Here is a 23,605-nt window from a genome sequence, read left to right as displayed (position 1 = left end):
CTTTGCAAAATATGACAGAGAGCCAAAAGAGTACCTGAAAGAAACAGGTTATTCTGAACAAATCCTTTCTTTAAATGTGTTACTTACTTAAACACACTGACCTAGCTGGACAAATGACGATAATGGGAGACATACGCTTACTTCAGTCTTAGGAAGCTTTCATCCTAAAGCATTTATAAAGCAGACTCACATTAAAATAGCTTATGTTACGAAATGACCATCTTAATACTCGAATAAATAAGTAATAAATAAAATTATCTTTGAAATAGAATAGTAACATATAAAGCCTTAAGTAAAAGAGATTAATCTGTAAGTGGAATATGAGTCTTGAACCCGATTACCTGCAAGGCTTGCCGCCCTACAGGGTCGGTCATGAGTTGGTAATAATTGAAGGTGAGAGACAGGTTCACAGGGATTTAGTATTTTTTCCTTTCCTCTTCTGAGTAAGTGAGAAATTTTTCATTATGAAACATTAAAACACACACACACAAAATACCTAAGATGTAAATGTAACTCATGAAGGAGTTTTACTTCCCAGAAGTTCTCTGAAACTCTAGGCACAGGATGCAGTATAAAGAAGTTCCCCCAACCTGTTAATCTACAAAAGACTTTTTGTCCCTCTCCCAAAGCTGTTCACATAGAGGTAAATATGTGTATATGCCTGTATGTATGCTGCATGCATATAACAGGACGCCTGCACTGAGCAGACAAAGCAAGATGCAAATCAACCTACAGATCTAGCTCCCACTAGAACATAAGCTCCACGAGGGGAATGATCACCTCTGATTTGGTATCTCCACCTCCCTGTTGTCTAGCGTAATACCCGGTACATAACAGCACTCAGTAAATACTTGTGGAGCCGATAAATGACTACAGTTAGGTGACATCAACAAATGCTATTGGATCTTACTGCTCACTCTGTACTGAACACCCCATGGTGACCCTGGTGACTGGTAGGTATGTTACAGATGTCAGCAGAACAAGGAATTAAGTGAGGGAAGCTGTTACAAGTTAGGCACACTGGAGGGTGAAATGTGTTCTGTGAGGTGTATGCCTGTTTCAGCAGCACAGGAGTTTCGCAACCTTGGTTGAACATCGTGGATTTGTAGTCGTGTGACAACTGTTTAAATGGTGCTTACATTTGCAGAAATTGACAGACAGTCTTAAACTTGTATGAAAATGCAATGGACACATAACACCCAACACACAATCTTGAACAAAGAAAATGGACTGGAGGGGTTGGAGAGGAGGATAAGGAGCCTGCAAGATGGAAATGTTCCATTTTTTTTATGTGATTACACAACTGCATGTTTGTGTACACACACACACACGAGTGAATTTCACTGTATGTAAGCTATACCTTAATTAAAAAAAAAAGTCAGTGCCCCAAATGTCTAGACCGCTTCCTGGTTGCCTTTTAAATGGGTGTGGTACTGGCTCATTTTTCAACTTTCCACTCCTCCAAAATGTGAATTACAGGAAGATAATGACTATCCTCAACTTCAGAGCTTTACTCTCCACAGGACAGCAAGGCCTTTGAGCCACAGAGAGAAACTCCAGCAGCAGGAAGCAGGAGGATGAACTAGGACAAGTGTCCTTTCTCACAGGGATGGTCTGCACCCCCTTTTCTGTCCAGGCTGCCAAGAAGCATCATCAAATCTGACGCTGTTCCACAGTAACAAAATGTTCATGTGATTAAACATATTTGCTGTTTGTTTTTTTTTTTTGCAGCTCTAATTATTCTACATAGTTAATCTTAATTATGCAACAGATACACACAGAATCTTGGCTCAGCACCCTCTTTTAGGCCTCGGTTTCTTGCTTAATCAATGAACAGATCAATCACAATGAAGTAGTATCTCTGAGGCCCATATCCTACCATTGTTTTGAGGAGCAAATATGTGTACGTGCTCAGTCACGTCTGACTCTTCGCGACCCCCTGGACTGTAGCCCATCAGGCTCCCCTGTCCGTGGGATTCTCCAGGCAAGAGCAGTTTGCCATTCCCTTCTCCAGGGGATCTTCCCAAGCCAGGGATCAAACCTGAGTCTCTTGCATCTCCTGCATTGGCAGGCAGAGTTCTTTACCACTGCAAAACCTGAGGAGCAAATGAGGTAACAGAAATGAGCTTGGCAAACTCTCAAGGTGATGGGGAGTGGACGTGGGATGAACACAGTGGGATGTCCTGTGAGGCAGTAGTTCCTGCCCTGTCCATGTGAACTCGTTTGGAAGGCAGGGTTGCTTTATAAAGTCAAATGGAAGATTCCACACTAGTTTTAAGGTTCAACTCATAGTCAATGCCTCATTACAGAAAAAGTGGGAAGCAAAGTTAGTCACAGAAGAGGCACCATTGGATAACACCAGGGGCCTCCGAGCATGTCCATGGGCAGTAATACCAACAGCTGCTACAGCCGGTCCTTTGTGCAAGATGGGGTCCTACAATCCTCATGTTCTCAGTGGGAACAAAAATGGTGTAACAAGTGGAAAAAGGAAAGGATGTGAGAGAAATGGATACCTTTGTTCCTCAGACCATCTTCAGGGAGGCCCGTGCATAAAAGTTCTTCACTTGCCTGCATCCGGAGGTCCTCCTGCGGTAAGAAAACCCAGTGGTCAAGGAAGACCCAGAGACTCTGAGCTCACAATGCCAACGATCCTCTGAGAGGCTTCTCTGCAGCTCTTAGAAATGTGCTAGTGGTCACAAGGACTGGGAACTGAAGGAAGCCGCAAATTCAAGTTCATATTATTAGTAAAACTTCCATTCCTCTAGACTTTGAACTTGAAAAGTCAAGTTTCCCAAGGTCCTGACAGATCCAAACAAAACCTTGTGTCTTCTGAATCAATAAACACACTGGTGCAGTGTGATCTTAATAAAGTGAAAACCTAACTGGAAACTATCAGGAAGTTGGATGGCACCCAGCCCCTAACCATGTTCTTTCTTCCTGGAAGGGCTACTTTCCCTTTTCATCCCTGTTCACTGGAGCAGGGGATGAGGGGGAGCACCATCAATGACAACGGACAAGAGGGACTTCAGGAAAACAGGCAGGGGCAGCGTGGGTGTGGAGCCCGATGAGGACAGGGTCCAAGTGGGCTGGCCAGCTGCAGACGCCGACTGACCGACGACGGCTGCTCACATCAAAGTGTCCTTCTGGCTCACCTCTGTTTATTTGCCCACTGATTTACATTTGTTTTTGTTTTTTTTTTTGCAATGTAGACCCCAGACCAGTTGGACCCAAAGGTTGACGATGTGCACTCCTACTTACCTCATCACTGACCCATCAGAAGGGTGTCCACCAGCTAATCACGCCCTCTTTGAACAATTACTATAAAACTCCTCACTGTCTTCCCCAAGTGGGGACACTTGGATTTGAGGGCATTAGCCCACTGTGTCCCCCTTTGCCTGGCAAAGCAATAAAGTTATCCTTTTCTACTTCACCTGTCCCAAAACTCTGTCCCAGAGATTTGACTCAGCACCAGCATCGGGGCACAGAGAGGCTGAACTTCTCGCATCACCCTGAGGAAACTGAGGGTAGGAACTACATGCCCGCCGGCCAGCATTCAACTGCCGCAGCCACGCCATGCGTGACGGCGCACCCCAAGGAGACTCAGGAAGAGAGGCACAGGACACTGACCTCAGGGAGCTGAGGTGTGCATCAGAGGAATGAGTTCAGTGAGTTCAGACTCTTGCATCTTCCCACACAGACAAAAGCACTAAATTCCTTAACTGGAGATATCTGGGGGTTTTTTGGTCTTCTTCTATTTTTTTAAAAAAATCTTTTGGTTTTTCTTTTTGCCTCGCCCTGAGGCACGAGGGGTTTAGTACTCCCCCTCCCCACCAAGGGTGGAGCTCATGTCCCCTGAAGCGGAAGTCTGGAGTTCTAACCACTGGTTTTCTTTTACATCAATAATCTTTTGATGTTCAAAAAAAAAAAAAGAGTAGAATTTTCCCCTACACTAATTTAATTGGTAAGTACAAGATTCTGACTGACACAACACTCACTTAAATCTACAGATGGTGAAGTCACTGTTGTAACTTCTGACAATTTTTTTTATAGCACTTAAAAAAACAATAAGCAAAACCATTTCTTCTCTAAGCAAAGTTCTGCGGTGGAAACAGAAGACCCAAGTGATGGCAAGTACAGGGGGAAAAAAGTATCGTCACTGGACCTGAGAGAAGAGGCCTGGCATGGAGCGTCATGCAGGAAGCAGGACTGTGCCTTTGCTTTTTCTCGCAACTTTAGAGATGAATGCTTTGGCGAAGCATGAACTCAAAACACCTCTCTCCCACAGAACTTACTGTTACTGTACTTGACCAAAGCGTACAAATTCTAGCGTGATGCTGGGTCAAATGTATTTGCAAATGGGGAGAGGAGAAAGCTCTTACTCATCATGGAAGGAAGGACGGAACTAGAAAATCACCGCTTGGGAACCATCATGATTATTACCTCAAGGAGACTCATGAGTGGGTGTTAAACCTACTGGCTAAAAGTTTGAATGAGAAACAGAAATAATTACGTATTCTTCAAATATCGCCCCACAAGATACTCAATAATTGTGAAGGGGAAAATGGTACCTCCACAGTGGAGAGGCCGGGCAGTTCCCCTGCCCAGGAAGGAGGCACCCCCTACACCAAGCCTGAGAGAGGATGTATGGAGAAGAACCAATCATTTCTGTGGGATTCCTGCCCCGCTAAATGCACAACCACGATCTGATCATGAGGAAATGTCTGACAAACCCAAGCTGAGGACAATGCTACAAAATAAACGGCCTGCACTCTGCAAGTGTCAAGGTCATGAGCTGAGGAAACACTGCAGATTAAAGGAGACTAAAGAGACATGACAAATGAATGCCACGAGTGATCTTGAATTTTTCTCTTAGACCAAAAAAACATTTTCTTTTGGTAAAAGACGTCAGTGGGACAACTGGTCCAGTGTGAATGTGGTCTTTCGATAAAAGGGTTAATGTCTTGATTTTGATTCGTGTACTGCAGCCACCTAACAGAATGCCGGATGTCTGTGAGTAAATACACAGTCAGGCATTTAAGCCTCACATCTGCAACTGCAAACTAAGATCAGAAGGGGAAAAAAGCAAATGTGGTGAAAAGCTAACAGGAGAGGGATCCACATGAAGGTCTTCACATTGCTTCTGCAACTCTTCTGTGAGTCTCAAATTATTTCAAAATGAAAGGTTAAGAAAGCACCTTTTTCTGTGGTAACCCTTGATCCTTACTCCAAATGACACTGCCCTGCACACTTCTAATTCTCAGGCTGTGTCTGAGGGGTGAGACTGGATGCTATTCGAATAGTTCTTCAGATCAACACTCTATAGGCAAGGCCGAGTGCTGGAGCAGAAGCCGAGGGGGGAGGACCCAGACTCAGCTCTGCTCCAGCCTCAGGATGCCCAACTGTAGCTTCGCGGGGCGGAGAGCGAGCTCCTAGGTGGTTTTATAAATGGGGACCACAGACAGCTTGCGCCATGAACAGAAGCTCTCGCCACCCAGCACACCTCAGACACTTGTCATCCCTTCCTGTGAGAAAGCTGACAGGACTGTCATCAGCAGACCCCGGTGTCATCTGGGGTGACCGCCCTAAGCTCTTCTGGGTCTAAAGAGCCTCTGCAGGGTGAGAGTGGACCTCCCGCCAGCAGCACACAGCTCCCCTCAGATTCCCAAGGGCCCTGGTGATCTCGCCAGGTGACTCCTGAGGGGGCCCTGGTGGGGCTGCTGGGAGTTCAGTTCCTCCACACCTGCTGCTCGAAGGAGGGGTCCTAGCTAGAGCCCTCCCACCCAAGCCAACTGCTTCAGGTCATCCCCTTCTCCCTGGTTAGCAGCACGATCCTAACAGGGAAGGGGAGACGCAGGGGCCAAGAGTGACAGATTCCCCTCTCCCTCGCTGACCTCTTGAAAGGTCCTAAGTAAGGAAAAACAAGTCTCCCCGCGTAGGGGCTGTGGACCCTACAAAGCTTTAAGTTTCAGATCTGATCTGGGTTATCAGATACGACCAGGTGAGGCTGATGTCGGATGTGAGGGACACCCAAGCACTGCCAGCAGGGTGGTGGGCGACCTCCAGATCAGGTGGGAGCTTGACCAGCCTGGGCCCCAAGTGCAGATAAGAGCACAGAACAGACAACTTGCAAGCTGTGGCTGAGTAGCCTAAGTGTCCTGTGTGTAACTCCACCGCCCTCCTAAGGCCAGCCCATCATGTAACACTTGCAAAAACTTATCAGACATGAAGTTCTCTTCCTATAATACTTTATCAGCTAGTTTTTTCCAGTAGTCAGGTACAGATGTGAGAGCTGGACCATAAAGAAGGCTGTGTGTGTGTGCTTAGTCGCTTTAGGTCTGTCTGACTGTGACCCTATGGACTGTAGCCCACCAGGCTCCTCTGTCTGTGGGATTCTCCAGGCAAGAATCCTGGAGTGGGTTGCCATGCCCTGCTCCAGGGGATCTTTCCAACTCAGGGACTGAATCCGTGTCTCCTGGGCCTCCTGCATTGCAGACGGATTCTCTACCAACTGAGCCACCTGGGAAGCCCAAAGAAGGCTGAGTGTCGAAGAATTGATGCTTTTGAACTGTGGTGCTGGAGAAGAGTCTTGAGAACCCCTTGGACTGCAAGGAGATCAAACCAGTCAATCCTAAAGGAAATCAACCCTGAATATTCACTGGAAGGACTAATGCTGAAGCTCAAGTCCCAAAACTCTGGCCACCTGATGCAAAGAGCCGACTCACTGGAAAAGATCCTGATGTTGGGAAAGATTGAGGGCAGGAGGAGAAGGGGCTGTAGAGGATGAGACAGTTAGATAGTATTGCTGACTCAATGGACATGAATTTGAGCTAACTCCAGGAGACAGTGAAGCACAGGGAAGCCTGGCATGCTGCAGTCCACGGGGTCGCAAAGAGTCAGACACGACTTAGCGACTGAATAACAACAACAAATGTACTTAAGTTTCAGGATTCCTAGAGGTAAAGTCCTAAACATTTCTCTCTACCATCTAGATTTTTTAGCTGATGTCCATAGCTGATCACTAGTGTCTTAATATTCCTTGCAAAATCTGTTTCCAAGATAAAAGTTAATGTGGATCCCTCTTGCAAATTAAGTGAGATCACTACATCAGTCTGTAGCATGATATACACTACGTAAAATAAGAAAGGCCACACCACAGTGGAATCTGTCAAACCGACAGCGACCTCTCCACCTCAGCCTGCCACAGCCAACGTGTCACTCTCCTGCCCACTGCTTTCAACCAAAATCAACTTGCCATACTTCTCCAAAGTCGAGGCAGATTTTAGGAGGGTACTGAAAACCATTCTTACTGTTCATCTGTAATCTCATTTCCTGTTAAAAGCTGGCTGTGAGTCCTAAAAAGATGCAATACTGGTTCATACCTATGAGGTTACTATAGAGCCAGGAAAAAAAAAAAAAACCCCACAAATATCTTTAGGAGGGAAATGAACACATACCAGGCTCTTCAGCTTTTACAAGCAGGCTGGTTAAAGCTCCCTGGGGCCTGATGTATCTCTGAACCTTGGGCCCTAGATCCTGCAGACCTCCTTCAAGCCTAAGCTTCCTGAGTTGCAGGCAGTGGTGGTCCCAGCTTCAGGCAGAACCACCGCCGACACACGGAACACACAAAAGCAGGGCCACACATGAAGCAAACGAGATAGCCCACACTTCTTGACGCTCATGGGAACAGCCGTGACCATGTGTGTATACTGAAGAACACTGAAAATCAATGAGACTCCGAGTCTCCAGATGGACCTGTTACCTACACTTGCACATCTGGGAAGAGCTGTGGGACAGGAACTCTAAATCACCTTTACAGGGTTTACAAGGAGTGTTCCTCTGTGGATCTCAAGTCAGAGAAACTTTAGATAAGGCATCGATTATGTGAGCTGGGTAAGGCATTTCATGACAGCCCCCCACAGGGACTGACCTAAGAGAACTGCTAAAATAATGAGAAAGTTTCACCTTGTGTGCATGCTCAGTCATGTATGGACTGTAGCCCACCAGACTCCTCTGTCCATGGGATTTCCCAGGAAAGAATACTGGAGTGGGTTGCCATTTCCTCCTCCACGGTATCTTCCCACCTCAGGGATCAAACCCCCATCTCCTGCACTACAGGAGCACTCTTCACCGCAGAGCCACTAAGGAAGCCCTAGTTCTACCTTAAAGCCTGGCAACATGCACACGGTGTCTCGGGCACTGCTCTGTCACACACTTTTAACAACAGGAACTGAGAACCGCAGGCACATGGGGATCACTGTGTCCTGGCTGACCTGGAGAAGAGCTTATGGCCATCAGCTTCACTACTGAGAGTGTGAAGTTCAGATTTTTTTCACTTTTAAATAACTGAAAACGAGTTCTGTCCAACAAGATCTTTTTTACATAAACAGCAAGCTCCTTCACACTGTGGAGAACTTCCTCAGGATCAGAGACTCTCGGGGTGACAATGAAGCAAGCTTAACTGGCCCTCAGCATACCAGCCTTTCACTTAAGTGAAGTCATGGAAATCACACGAGATTGGGTCTTTTATGAACATGCCATTAAATTACAAGTTTCTCAAGAGTGTCACACACCTCGAGTGATCACCGGCCACTGTGCATCCTTACTGGATGTCTCCTGTCCACATATCTGTCAGACGATGTACTGAGTCCTCGGATGTTTCAGCCAGCAGATGATTCAGAACATTTTCTGAATCTGTGCTGAGCATGAATATCTTGAGGCTAAAGCTTTCACAACAGATTCAACCAGGCAGATCTATCCCTGTGACTCTCAGCACCAAGAAAAACAAACAAAAGAGCAAGCACAGGGCTTCCTCGGTGGCTCAGTGGTAAAGAATCTGCCTGAAATGCAGGGGACACGGGTTCAACTCCTGGTCCAGGAAGATCCCGTATGCCATGGAGCAACTACCCATTAGTCTCACCTAACGAATCCCTCTTACTCTAATAGCAAACTCACAGAGACTGGATTTTTCACGTCACACTAAGCAGAGATTCCACTTCTCACTCTGTATTAAAGAACGGGTTTTCTGATTTAAGCTTCAGCCTCCCACCAAGTGGGTTACCTTGAATCAGTTCTTTGGAGATTATCATCTCTGACGTAGAAAAAAATATAATCAAAGTTTAGAAATGACTTTCGAAACAGAGAGACCCCTTGAGGGTTTCCATCCTGTGAAGCCCTTGCTGCGTCCAATCTCCCTCAGGCACCTCTGTGACACCTCACTCTGTCCTGACCGTGATACTACCAAACTCAAGCAACCAGTACGCATTGTTCCTTAACACTGAACACAGAAACCCCATGCAACTGTCACAAAGAGACTCAACATTCCATACACAGCAGCTGCCACACAGGACTGACACTTTCTTCATGAGATAAGCACTTCCTCTCTTCAAGTGTCTGATGCGACACACGTTTTCAAAGATCACTGAAAGAAAGTTAACATCAAGATCAACATTCTGGAAATGTTTCAAGAATGAGTTGTAAGCCACCTGTGAGCATCTGTACTTTATCTTGTGACGCGTCAGTCCAGCTGGAGAGACGCCGAGTGAGCCAAGGTCTCGTGTCTTACCTGGCCGGGGCGGGGCTGTTCTCCAGCAGCTGTGGGATACTGATGCAGGTCTTCTTCCGCTCCCTCACAGGGGTCTCTCACCACCTCTGCCTGGTCCCCTTCATCTCTGAAGACCTTTTGCTCCAGGCTCTTGGCTTTCGCTTCCCTATCCAGGCTCCCAGGAGCCACAGGACCTTCTGTTGAGGGGTCCACCAGCCCACACTGCCCAGGCTCACCCCCATGGTCCGAGGTCTTGGGGGCTTCTTCACGACAACTGTCCGCAGGAGTCCTCTGCAGCTCCGAGGGCACAGCCCTACTCTGACTTACACGAGAGCTTGAGGCTCCGGGTTTTACATCTGGAGTTGCACTCGGCTCGGGGTCAGCATGAAGCTCTTTGGAGGCACTCCCTGGGAGTTCAGAGTATAATTCCTGCACCTCAGCAGACATGGAGGAATCAAGTGGAACGGGCTGGGTCTCCACGCCGGATGACAGCATGGGGGCAGGTGCAGATATGGAGTCAAGCCTCTTACACCAAACGGTTCACCCTGACACAAATCAAAGGAAGGGATAAGAATTTAAAACCTTGCAGGGTAGAAGGAAGCTGTCTCAGCTCAAATTGACTAAAACAAGCGCCAAAAATTCTACCTCAAATGCCAGCATTATCTGGCACCAAGAAATCTGCTTAACAGACTGAGTTTGAGGAAAAATAATACCTTAAACCTTCAGTAGACGTTTGTCTAATTGTAATTCAGAGACCACCTTGTGATAAATTCTCAATTTAAAGCTGGATTTAAGTGAGATCTGATCAAAAGTAGATGAGAATAAGACATGTCTAAGCACTCAAGGATTGGAGAAGGCAATGGCACCCCACTCCAGTACTCTTGCCTGGAAAATCCCATGGACGGAGGAGCCTGGAAGGCTACAGTCCATGGGGTCGAGAAGAGTCGGACACGACTGAGCGACTTCACTTTCACTTTTCACTTTCATGCATTGGAGAAGGAAATGGCAACCCACTCCAGTGTTCTTGCCTGGAGAATCCCAGGGACGGGGGAGCCTGGTGGGCTGCCGTCTATGGGGTTGCACAGAGTCGGACACGACTGAAGCGACTTAGCAGCAGCAGCAGCAGCAGCAAGCACTCAAGGATAGACCCGATGTATCAAATCAATTAGAAGATAAATGGGAGTTCCCTGGTGGCCCAGTGGTTAGGATTCCAAGCTTTCCCTGCTGGGGCCTGGGTTCAATCCCTGCTTTAGAAACTGAGACCCTGCAAGTTGTGAGGCAAGGTCAAAAAGAAATACATTTTTGAAATTAGAAGGTAAAGATGGTTTTCCACTTGTTCTCAGGTCATGAACCTTGCCCATTTTATTCAGAGCTGCAGCCCCACTGCCTGGAACAGCTGCCTCACACCTAGCAGGCACTCAGAGAGCATCTTCTGAATGAACATACACTGAGGGACTCAGAATCTGATCGACTGACTTCTCTTCATTAAGAATTTTCTTTAGAAGAACATACAGAGAAAACAGGATTCGATTCTTTTATTGTCACCAAACCCCTGAGCTGTGTCCACACAGCCTGGAGCCAGACAGCACTATACCAGCTCTGGGGCAGAATCCTTCCTGACTTCTACTCAGCACCTCAAGATGCCCAAGTGCCTTCTAAGACACCGCTCACGTGATTTTCCTGACAGCCCCATGAGCTGAGCAGGGCAGCCGTTGTCCTTCTGTTGTAGGCTCCAACACCAAAGCTGAGGAGGGTGAGGGTGACCTGCCGGAAGTATTGGGTGCTTTCCAGGGGGCTCAGTGGTAAAGAATCTGCCTGCCAATGCAGGAGACATGGGTTCGATTTCTGGGTTGGGAAGATCCCCTGGAGAAGGGAATGGCGACCCACTCCAGTATTCTTGCCTAGGAAATCCATAAGACAGAGGAGCCTGGTGGACTACAGTCCATGGAGCCACAGGAGAATCAAACACAACGGAGAGAAAGAGCACGCATGCCTGAAATATTGCATTGTTAATGCAAGGGAGGAGAGGGGACGCCTGGGGCTTCTAATGTGGGTGTCACGTTTCACTTCTTCTGCTGGGCAACAGAAACATGGGTTATCTGCTAAAATAAGTATGTTTAAGTAGTTCATGATACTACATTATTAAAGTAATCAAAACAAACACGGAGAGGTAGGATATGGTACCCCCAGAGCCAGGGGTTCCTGGCTGGTGACTTTTCCATTTTAGTCTACCAAATGTGTGCAGTTTCCACCACAAAATCCACTTGACCTGACCAAGGCGGAAATGGTTAACCAAATGAGATACTGCATGCTTTCATTCTTGATGCTTTCCCTAACCCTGAACAGGAGGACAGAGAAAGTGAGAAATATTTGGCAACTCCGAATTCAGAACACGAATTTACTAGAGGTACTGGCGGCCAATCCCTTTGGCCAAAACAGACATAGAAAGGATGTTTCAGAAAGCTACTCCCACTGCTTCCGAAAGTCCACGTTTTCCCATAATAAACACATTACATCAAGTAAAACCCAGTGCCAACTACAGAACTGTTCTGTGTTGAGCAGTCTCATCTTCTCCAGCGACCGCAACTGTGTTTCTGAGCAGGAGGGACTCCCTTAGACACTGTGTGACTCCTTAGGACCCAGCGGCCTTTGGGTCCCGTCTCTATGTGTACCCCGATTCCCTGAGGGAGCCCACCCGCATTGCTTCCACAAAGGCACATGCTCCGCTTCCCCATCACTGAGCGCCCTGCTCCTTGAACACCCCTGGGCTGACAGGGGGATGGACAGTCCCCTCCATGGGCTTGTGCTGCCTGGACTGGAGCTGGGACCGAGGAAGGGGGCGGGGGGCGGATGACAGGCTCTCTCCTTGTGGGCCATGCTGCCCTTCTCCTGGTCTTCCGACCCGTGGTGGACAGTTTATTCCCGCCCCTGTGCTCTCATCCGCTGAGCACCTCTGTGTTCTCAAGGAACCCTACTCAAAACGAAAGGGCACACTGTGACACCACTAATTTAAATGCTAGAAATTATAGGAAAGCAGACGGCTGATCCACGAGGCTGAGGTAATGTAAGAAGAGACTTAACTCCAAAAAGGAAACAAGGAGAGAGAGGCCGCTGACCACAGGAGCACGGCAGGGCTCGCAGACTTCCACAGAGAGCGCCAACAAGGCCTCCTTCTTGGAGTTCATTCTCCCTTTCTCTGCGAGCTCCTGGATATCTCCAGGGGTACTCTGGATTTTAGGCCAACGTGTGTAGATACGTGTGGGTTAAGGGAATAACAGTGGAATTGCTATTGAGGCCCCTCCCAAAAAAGGCTGGCAGTGCTCCTTTTTAATTTGGTTCAGCTCCCCTTTCACCTCAACAGACACCATCCAGCTTCTGACTGTCACATCACAAACAGACCACAAGAGCAAGCGCAGAAGTGGAAAGCCCACTGCAGGAGATGGTCTTGTGGCTGGAGAGGCTCCATGGGTCTTGCCAGCCGCCATCGTGCAGGGCTTTTCAAACCCTGCCCTGGACACGCCTTCCCCGGCTTCACTTTCTTCACGCCCTTGCCTTTTCATGCAGCTTGTCTGCCAAGAAGGTGACTCAAAACCGTCCCTTTAGGCACAGAGGAACCACATGACTCCACGATTCCACTCTGAGGAACATGTGCAAAAACCACACGACTGCACAAAAACTTGTACATGGATGTTCACTGTAGCACTGTTCACAGGGGCCAAAAAGCAGAAACAACTCAAAATGTCTATCAATGGATGAATGGCCAACAAAATGTCGTCCATCCACAATGGAGTATTACTCGACTATGAAAAGACCCAACGTGCTGGTTCGTGACACAACACGGATGCATCTTGAAAACATCATGCAGGTAAAGGAAGCCATCAGGAAAGACCACTGTTATAAGATCTCATTTCCATGAAATGTCCAGAGCAGACAAATCTAGAGCTGGAAAGTGGATTAGTGGTCGCCTACTTCTGGAAGCGATGGTTTTTCCAGTACTCACATACGGATGTGAGAGCTGGACCACAAAGAAGGCTGAGCACCAAAGAATTATTGGTTTCAAACTGTGATGCTGGAGAAGGCTTTAGAGTCCCTTGGACAGCAAGGAGATCAAACCAGTCAATCCTAAAAGAAATCGACCCTGAATGTTCATGAAGGACTGAAGCCGAAGCTCTAATACTTTGGCCACCTGGTACGAAGAGCTGACTCACTGGAAAACACCCTGATGTTGGAAAATACTGAAGGCAGGAGAAGGGGACGACAGGATGAGATGGCTGGATGGCATCACCAACTCATTGGACATGAATTTGAACAAAATCCAGGAGATGGTGGAGGACAGGACACTGGCGGGCTGCAGTCCATGGGGTGGTAAAGAGATGGACATGACTGAGGGACTGAACAACAACTTCTGGAAGAAGTGGACAAACGGAGTGGCTGCTGATGGACAGTGCTGCTTTGGGGCACAACTCTGACTATGCCAAACACCACTGAATTGTACAATTTACACTGTGAATTGTATGGTATATGAATTATATCTTAACAAAGTTGACTTTTTAAAAAAAGAAACCTGTCCATAGCCCCAACCTTTTCTCAAGTTGTGATCTATGTTTCATTCACAAGGATGGCACCCTCTCAAAACTTGTTGTTTAGTTGCTAACTTGTGTCCAACTCTTTTGCAAGCCCATGGACTTTGCTCAGACTCTTCTGTCCATAGGATTTCCCTGGCAAGAACACTGGAGTGGGGTGCTATGTCTTTCTTACCCTCCTGCTTTGCAGTTGGATTCTTTACCACTGAGCCACCAGGGAAGGCCCCCCTCCCCCAAACTTAACATGTCTAAAATAGAGCACACTCAACCCAGTGAAAAATCGAGTGTTGTCCATGCAAACAGCTGTGAGATTCAAGGATGAGTTAAGATGTTCTCAGTAACCTTACACACTTATTTCTGATCCTGCTGCCTCTCTCAGTAATGGCACCGCGTTACCCTAGAGCTCAGACGTGAATCCCCGGATGTAACTGTCTGACCGTCCACACGCCGTGTAGTCAGCACTCATCCACACGCACCCAACGCCAGCTGCGTCTCCACCACATCTCACTGTTCCATCCCCATGGTCCTAACTCAAGATTTTGTTCTGAACACAGGATCACGCACAAGCACAAGCACACACACACTAAACAGATCTTTATCACAGAGGGGCAACACTGATCACCCCCAAAAATGGCTCAAAATATTCCTCAGGAAAAACTACTATTACTTTTCCTGTGCCCCCACCTATGCTGTGAACTGAAGTGGACCGAAACAAAATTGAAAGCTTGGTGACTAAAAGGTGACTTCCAATATACAAAAGCCAGATATCACAAAGCTACTGGCTCTCAATACGTGTGTTTGGTAGAGACAGAATTCTAAGACTTTTCAACCTGTAAAACAACCATGCATATCGGCTATTCAAGCAAAACAGACATCCTCTCCTTTTTCTCTTCAGCCCTTCTCATCCTCAAGTTTCTCAGCAGTGTGTAGTGGAGTCACCACAAACAGCTCAGCGCCTCAGCTGAAACCCCAAGCTGAGTGAGTGAGTGAAGCTGCTCAGTTGTGTCTCTCTCTGCAACCCCATGGACTGGACTGTAGCCCGCCAGGCTCCTCCATCCATGGGCTTCTCCAGCCAAGAATACCAGAGTGGGTTGCCATTGCCTTCTCCAGGGGATCTGCCCGACCCAGGGACAGAACCTGGGTCTCCTGCACTGCAGGCAGACTCTACAGTCTGAGCCACCAGGGAAGCCTCAGAGGTGAAGTAGTATTTAGAAGCAAGCCTAGAGTAGCAGTTTACAATTATTCTTAGCTCACCACTGCATGTCACTAAACTCTCCATCTATCAAGATACTTGGTTGTGCCACAAAGACAGCAGAAACAAAATTTTACCATTTGAGTCCTTCAAATTTCTGAATTCAGTGGAGCAATAAAAAAAAGACGGTATAGAAATATACCTCTCCATAGAAAGCTGTCTGGGATGTCTTATCAAACTAGGTAAACATTGTGTGTTTATCTGTTGTCAGTCGTGTCTGACTCTTTGCAGCCCCATGGACTGTAGCTCACCAGGCTCCCCTGTCCAGGGAATTTTCCAGGCAATAATACTGGAGTGGGTTGCCATACCCTCCTCCAGGGGATCTTCCTGAAACAGGGATCGAACCTGTGTCTCTTGTATCTCCTGCACTGGCAGGGAGATTCTTTACCACTGTGCCTCCTGGAAAGCCCATATTAAAAAATAGGATTATTTTATTTTGGTAAAGTATGTATCTACATCCATACAGGAAAAATCTTTTAAAAACTATAAGCCAAATATTAACAATGCAACCATGAGTGATAGGATTATTAATGACATACCCCCCCCCCTTTTTTAACAATGAGTGTGTAATACATGTTAAACTTTTTAAAAATATTATATCTCAAGATCCAAATATGAAGCAATAAATAACAACTGGTAAGTGTATTATCCCTTTACTTTTATCAGTATTTTTTAAATGTTAGCTTTCTCCTTTAACCATAAACGTTTTTACATTAAAGTTTTAAATATACTTGAAATAAAGTAAGTATAGCACGTGCTTATAAAATGTAGACAGAGATTTATGGCTTAATGCTTACTACAGACTTATAACCAACCTACTGGATTGAAGACATCAGATAATTACCTAGTTTGAAGTACAAGGGAAAAATAACCCATAGACTCACAAACAGCTCTTTCTTACTGCTATTGGCTTGTCATCTTTACCGTGGAGACTAACATTTGGTGGAGTAGGCAACACAATTATTCCAACAGAAGAAATCATTTTTCAATTGAGAACAATCATCTCCCAGTCTTTGTGTTTCAAAGGCAGAGTCAGGGTTAGGAAGTAGTCTAGTTTTGGTCTCCAAGGTGGGAGACCAGGGTCCCTATCCTGCCCCTCACACTCAGCACGCCCTTGAGTGTGTGCCACTGAACTTTCCTGGGCTTGTTTTCCACATGTAAAATGGACAAGTCAAACAAAATAACCTCAGAGAGTCCTGCTAACCCATAAAATTCCCAAGACTCTAAATAACTTTTCTATTTCACTTTGTTTTGGCACAGGGCACCTAAAGACGCCAACAAAAGTGGTACAGAATTCAGACTAATCCCCACCGCAAGGGCAAAGGAGGTAATTTAAGACCACTTTACATACGAAAAGGGTAGAAAGCTGTTCTTTAGCGTGTCTTCAGGCAATTGGGAAGTGTTAACTCCTATCCCACCAGATGACAAAAGCCAGGGGGAGGGTGGGGAGACTACCAGTGAAAGATTAACTAACACTGCAGCTCTCAGCCTCATTAGAATACGTTTTATTATAGTAATTTTAAAAACCTGACAAATGACAACTTTTAGTCATTCAAACACTCCCCAAAACAAAAGTTCTGGGGGTATAAAGTTTACAGCACTAAGCAAAAGAAGAATAAGAAAAAAAAGAATCAAAGAAAACAGTAGAACAGAAAGCCATGTGCCCCAATAATCCCAAGTCTGAAGGTCTCCCTTCTCGTTAATTCTAAAAGCAAAGGGGCTGCCCTTAACGAAATGAAGCAGTGAGAACACTGGGCGCTGCCACACTTGTGTCAGGGGACAATACTCACAATAGTGATCGGGACCTCAGAAGTTCCCCACAGGCCTTTCACCTTGAGAAAGGGCCTTTCTTTTCCAAAGATTCAAACACTGTAGCCAATCTCTGAGGCAATTCGGAAAAGGGGCCTCTTCTTGAGGGACAGAGGAAGAAGGATCTTTTAACAAGCTCTCCAGACAAGCTCAAAGTGGGGCAGGGAAGTCCACACAATGAACAGGGCCTCGCTCTTCCACAAGGGAAAAGAGTGCACAGGAAATCTCAAGCGCATCAGGCACAGCTTCCCTGTTCCTCCTGTTATCAGCACTCAGAAAAAGGATCCCTCTGTCTCCACGGGGGTGGGGAGTGGGGAGTGAAACACTGAAAATGCTCCTAATTTCTACTGACAGAGACTCTGCATAAGAGATTTTCATCCTTTTGTCAAAGGGAGGGGAGAAGAGAAACCATTTGTGCCACTCCAAAGATACAGCAGGAAAGGGCACTCATCTCAAAGGTCTAGAATCATATTTTTCTTGGGAGAGCAAGAGAAAGAAGTTGGAATCTCCTTTCTGGGGGTGAGGGGTGTGCAGATCAGATAGAGGGAAGCTTTTTCATCAGAAGAGCAAGTACGGGGAGTGGAAGAGGGCAGCTCTAACCAGTCGGGAAGGACTGATAGCTTCTGTGGACAAAGGGAAGGCTGCTTCTCCTATCAGATCTTCCAGACCTGTTTGCCCAAACAGTCTTTTCCCCCAGATTACGCTAACAGCTTTGTTAATTTAGGATCTAAAAGAGTAAAAGCGCCTCTTTCTCTGCCCCCCGGGGGTTAAAAGCCTCCTCTCTAGTGAGGAAGGGACGCGGGGGGCGGTGGGGAGGGATGGGGAGAGGCACGCATGGAAAAATCTGTTTCTCTATGGAAGATACTACTTTTCTTTCCTAACAAATTAAGTAACTAATAGCAACAGTCTACCAAAAGGTTACTATGTACCAAACAGTTACACGAAATTTCCTGTAGTCTTGAGGACAATTCCATGAAGAGAAGACCGAAATTAAGAGATGGGCTAACTGACTAAAGGTGAAGCTGTGAGTCAAGGTCATAAAGATGGAAAGTGGGACACACGAGCTTGCATCCCTCACACTCCCAAACACTACGCTCTTCATGGTGCAAAGGTAAAGAGCTCAAGGCACACCAGAAAACTCGGGGGCAGAGAAGCAAGGCTCCCTCGGTGGACACGGCTGGGGGAGGGGGAAAAGGCCGACTAACGCCGCTAAGTAAATTCTAGGTCTTCCTCCCCATATACCGGGATACAGGCGAAAACTATGAGGGAAGATAACTCTAGCTTTTACAGGAAAGGAAGATCTCGCTCACTTTTAGGCAACTTGAATCTTTCTCTCCACCTGAGGGGCGCTGACCAAATCCAGACAAGTCTTATCCCTCCTGAAAATAAGTTCAGAATCGCCCCCTCGCACTCCGGGAGCGGGTCTCCCTCCGCTGACAAGCGCGATGCAGCCGGAGTCGCGCGTTCGCCCACGACAACGGGCGTCGCCTTCCCGAGGAGAGGAGTTGGGGGGTCCCCCGCCGTACTGAGGTCGACGAGGAGTCGCTTTCCCCCGCCGGGGCCATGACACCGAGAAGCTGTTTTGCCCTCGCGACGCGGGGCCTGGGCTCCTCCCTCTCCCCTGGTCTCTCGGCGCCCGCAGCGCAGCCTGCGTTCCCGTCGGCGCTCCAAGAGGGCGGGGGACCCGGGCTCTCCCTCAGCCTGCACCATCCGGCTGAGGGTCCGCTAGGGCTTGAGTGGGACGGGGCGGCTACGCCCCAAGCGTTCCCGCCCCCAGCCTCTTACCCTGAGGCCTGCTCCGCGGCCCGCGCTCGCCCCGCCAGCCCGGCCTCTGCTGCCGCAACCCCGTAGCCGCCGAATCTACCTGAGCCAGCCGAGCCGAGAGAGCCCGGGGGCGCTCCGGCCACCACAGCCTCTTCGTCTCTATGGTCGCCCTGCACTTCCTCATCCGGGGCCCGAGCCTGCCATGCGGACTCGCCCAAGTCCCGCCCCCGCACTGCGCGCGCGCACCCTTGAGGCGGCTCTTCCCTGTAGGGACTCCCGCCCTCGGCCAGCTCCGGCGGCCTCTGCCCCGTCCCCGCCTCCAGGACTCTTAAAGGGGAACACACCTTTTGATTCCGCTGTTGAGCCTCAGGCCCAGTGTCTGATTGCACTGCTACCAACGCTGGTCCAGTCCTCTTTTGTGGCCCTAATGTTTGCAGCTCTTGGGATCTCTCGGCTTCTACCCTGGCAGCCCAAGATATCTTTTTATACCTGGAATCAGTATTTTAGATCATGTCACTCCCCTGCTCCCTCTCCTTTCTGGAATTTTGTTTTCATCTCTTCATAGCTTTAACACTAGCTGAAATTGCCATCATCTATTTATCGACTCCTTTTATCATCTCTCTCTCCCACCCTTGTCTGTTTTGTTCATCATTCTTTGTTCACCGCCTAAAGCAGTGCCCGCGCAAGCAAACACTAAGCAGATATTTGAAGGAAGGAAAAGAATGTTCTTTTAAGAGGGAATTGAGGTCTAGAGAATGCAATCAACTTGCTCCAAATCACACAGTCTTGTGTTTAAACAGAAGTCTGTTATTTTTTGGCTGATTAGAGAGCTAAAGTTTAACAGTTTTGTGAGAGATTTTAATTTTCTCTTCTTTGATCAAGGTATCTTTGAACCAGTCAACATATGGACTGTTTTATCTGAGATAGTGGTTTTCCCAGCTTTAGTTAGGGCTGGAGATACAGAAACCCAAATGCCAACACTATTGTTTACATCCAGTGAGTCTATCCATCGTCCATGTATGCATGCACTTCACATATAGGCTACTACAGATGTTGTTGGGATTAAATAACTAGAAACTCACTTTAAGACATTTCAACACGTTTTTACAGGAGTATGCAAGACCTCAGGTTCTTCCTCAGGCCACTGCATGCCTACAGACAAGGATCTGAGAAACGCAGTGTTATTGGTTTGTCTTCTGCCTCAGGTTCTAAGATGACAGGCACTGCACCATTATTATTCTCATCTTTATTTTTAAAATGTAATATTTTGTTCAACATGGATTTTTTTGTAGTAACGCTTCCTTTCAAAACAATCACATTATCATTTATCTCACTGAGTTTTTTGGCACCCCCTTAGCATTTTGTGCCCTAAATAAGGCAAGTGGTTAATAGGATCACCGATTCAATGGACATGAATTTGAGCAAACTCTGGGATATAGGGAAGGACAGGGAAGGCTGGTGTGCTGCAATCCATGGGGTCAAAAAGAGTCAAACCGGAATTATGACTGAACAACTCAGTAGCCTCACCCACCTCACCCTAGTCCTAGTCTTGCTCCTAGCTCTGTAGTAAGCACAAAAGGACCTCAAAGAAGTATCATCATTCAACCCCTTAAAAGTCAATGAGAGCCAATTTCCTGATAAATTCCATGCTTTTGGAATCACTGCAGATGGTGATTGCAGCAATGAAATTAAAAGACGCTTTCTCCTTGGAAGGAAAGTTATGACCAACCTAGATAGCATATTAATAAACAGAGACATTACTTTGCCAATATAGGTCCATCTAGTCAAGGCTATGGTTTTTCCAGTGGTCATGTATGGATGTCAGAGTTGGACTATGAAGAAAGCTGAGCGCTGAGGAATTGGTGCTTTTGAACTGTGGTGTTGGAGAAGACTCTTGAGAGTCCCTTGGACTGCAAGGACATCCAACCAGTCCATCCTAAAGGAGATCAGTCCTGGGTGTTCATTGGAAGGACTGATGCTGAAGCTGAAACTCCAATACTTTGGCCACCTCATGCGAAGAGTTGACTCATTGGAAAAGACCCTGATGCTGGGAGAGGTTGGGGCAGGAGGAGAAGGGGACAACAGAGGATGAGATGGTTGATGGCATCACCGACTCAATGGACATGAGTTTGGGTAAACTCCGGGAGTTGGTGATGGATAGGGAGGCCTGGCGTGCTACGATTCATGGGGTCGCAAAGAGTCAGACACGACTGAGCGACTGAACTGAACTGACGTGGCATTTTAAGTTCTTTTAATTTCAAAGACCTAATGTAACATGTCCTTCACTTCATCTGGCCCTCAAACATCTCGTGAAGGAAGAATAACACATACTTTTAATTCCCATCTGTCAAGGGAGAAATTTGAGCAGAGAGAATTATCTTGTGCAAAGGTACACAGCTAAAAGCAGGCAATCCCACAGGTGGTTGTAGAACCAAGGCTATTGACTCCCCAGTATTTCAGCTACCTGCTCCAGCCTTCCCTAGCTTTGCCCAGCTTTAGACTGGGCAAAGTCTCAAACCTTGACAAGGTTTTTTGTTGTTGTTGTCGTCGTTTTTTTGGTTTTTATGAATTTTTGCCAAATTAAAAAGTGAAATATTTGTATTTCTAAGATATGACACCAATTATAGACATTGCTCAGGAGAAAGAATCAAATTCCCCTAAGGGTCAGGGACATAGAGTCCCCTTAATTCTGTTCCGGACGGAAGGACTTCTCACTAGCTACTAAAAAACAAAGAAACAAAAACAGTCTGAGAGATCCGGGGGCGGGGGGGGGGGGGGGGGGGGGGGGGGTGGTGCCACCTGAAATGGCAACATAAACAAGTCTAACATTTAACATTTTATCCTTGAAAAGTTTTGCAACTGTTGCAGTGTGCTTGATTACATGCTTTTCTTTACAATTAAAAATTACAATTATTTAAAAATTATTTAACTTCTGAACCCTTCACCCACCCCCACCCCCAGTTCCTTTGTGATATGCGGTGCTTTTTTCCTTTCAACATTCAGAAAATTTCCAAAAATTATAGTCAATTGCCTTCCCTTGTAGCTCAGTCAAAATCAGTAAAGAATCTGCCTGCAATGCCGGAGACCCGGATTCGATCCCTGGGTTGGGAAGATCCCCTGGAATAGGGAATGGCAACCCACAGTGACTAACTTTCACTTTCATAGGTCTAGTAGATGGAACTGGAAACTTGCCTGGAGCCCTTAGCCAGCTTCAGGCACTGCCCACACAGCGCTATTTCCCTTGAGAAGAGAAAGGTGTCCCAACACAATAGAGCCTTAGGCCCTTGGGTGGGACATGAGGATGCTGGTTAAACGCTCAGCCTTGGAGCCAGGTTGGACTGCATTGGGTCAGGATCCGTACTCGCTTACCTCCCGAGGATTTTTCTGTCCTCGGCCTGTTCCAGTTGTCTGTGAAATGAAATAGTATCTGCCTCCATAAAGGAATGTGACGATTACATAAGAATGTCTGTGATAAACCATGGTAGCTATTAGCAATAAACAGAGGCACTGAACACCACTTGGGGTTTGGAAGAATTTGAAAAGCTCCCCCAAAGTGGATACTTCCCAGCAGGGACCATCGCACTAAGTCGCACATGCTCAGCCCTTTACATTTTACAAAAGTTCCCCCAGAAACTCTATTTTGTGCCTCTCTGTTGCCCTAGGAGGCCCCGCGAAGGTCCGTAACATCCTTTATAGATCCTGGGACGCTCGTCCGAGTTTGTCCTGTTGGGGAAATCACTAGGTCGGAAGTCAATTCTTGGGCTTGAGTCTATTTCGGAACGTCTAGGAGGAAAAGGATTTCCTGCCCCGGTCGATGGCTCTTACGAAGCGGGAAACGCCGTCTGGCATCCCGGCCAATAGGCCGCACTTGAGGCCCCGCCCCCGACGCGAGCCCCGGATGGGGAAGTAGCGCGGACACCGAGACGAGGCGGAGGCCCGGCCAGAGCGGCCTGGCGCGGGTGGGCGGGAAGGGGGCGGTGCCCCGGGGCGGAGCCACCGGAGCGGCGCGGGTTCTCAGGTGAGCGCTCTGTGGCCGGGGCGGGCCGGCCGGCGCCTGGAGATCCGGCACGGGATCCTCGCGGACTCTGGGGGCGTAGGAGGGACGTCCGGAGGCGGCGCGGGGATCCGGCCAGGGTCCGGCCGTCGGAACCCCGGCCTCAAGCAGGAAGGGGCTCCGGAGCTGCGGGTGAGTGGACCTGTCCGCCGGGGCCGGAGTTGGGGATCAGGAGGAGAGGGCCAGGGCCCCGGGTCGAATCCTGGCCCCACCCCCAACCTGCTGTGTGACCTTAGACAAGTCTCTGTCCGTCTCTGAGCCTCAGTGACATCAGTTCTGACATGAGGGGTGCTGGTACGGGTAGGAACCGCGGAGAGTTTGTGCAGATGGAGGTTTGGGGAGCGATCTTTCCTCTCTCCTCGCCCAAGACATCGGTGGCCGAACGGGAACAGTAGGAATTCTCTGTCTCAGAGACCTCGGGCATGTCCCTTGCGCTGGCCCTCACTTTCTTCATCTACAAAATGAGTGTACCAAACCTCTTTTAAGGTCTCTTTAATGTTTGAGTGTTGTTGATTTATACAGAGGCAAGGTAATGGTGCCTCGTTTACTCCAAATTTTTCCTTCAGGGTGTGATAGCATGTCTAGGAGGCTGGAGTAGACCC

General features: G+C 47.6%; 2 protein-coding genes across 10 annotated transcripts in view; one reads left to right on the top strand and one right to left on the bottom strand.

Annotated features, from left to right (window-relative positions):
- The window catches only part of PRR14L (proline rich 14 like), a 40,688-nt gene extending 21,561 nt beyond the window's left edge, over positions 1-19,127 (bottom strand). The window contains exons 1-3 of one of the 4 annotated variants that reach the window (XM_027566229.1): positions 18,971-19,127; positions 9,563-10,086; positions 2,514-2,586 (exon numbers count right to left, since the gene is read on the bottom strand). In XM_027566229.1, the coding sequence (XP_027422030.1) occupies positions 2,514-2,586; positions 9,563-10,036 (547 nt within the window). In that variant the 5' untranslated portion in view covers positions 10,037-10,086; positions 18,971-19,127. Of the gene's footprint in view, positions 1-1,879; positions 1,979-2,513; positions 2,587-9,562; positions 10,087-18,495; positions 18,900-18,970 lie in introns of those variants that run through there. The other 3 variants (XM_027566230.1, XM_027566232.1, XM_027566231.1) reach the window with 3 other exon arrangements.
- A 3,800-nt stretch (positions 19,128-22,927) lies between these two features.
- DEPDC5 (DEP domain containing 5) overlaps positions 22,928-23,605 on the top strand; it is a 72,951-nt gene continuing 72,273 nt past the window's right edge. For all 6 annotated transcript variants that reach the window (XM_027566227.1, XM_027566225.1, XM_027566223.1 and 3 more), the window contains exon 1: positions 22,928-23,135. The gene's annotated coding sequence lies outside the window, so the exon portion shown is untranslated. The remainder of the gene's footprint in view (positions 23,136-23,605) is intronic.

This window comes from Bos indicus x Bos taurus, chromosome 17 (assembly GCF_003369695.1).
Source record: "Bos indicus x Bos taurus breed Angus x Brahman F1 hybrid chromosome 17, Bos_hybrid_MaternalHap_v2.0, whole genome shotgun sequence".
Taxonomy (NCBI): Eukaryota; Metazoa; Chordata; class Mammalia; order Artiodactyla; family Bovidae; genus Bos; species Bos indicus x Bos taurus.
Note: the sequence above shows the minus strand (reverse complement) of the source record. Positions and strands in the feature narration are given on the sequence as shown.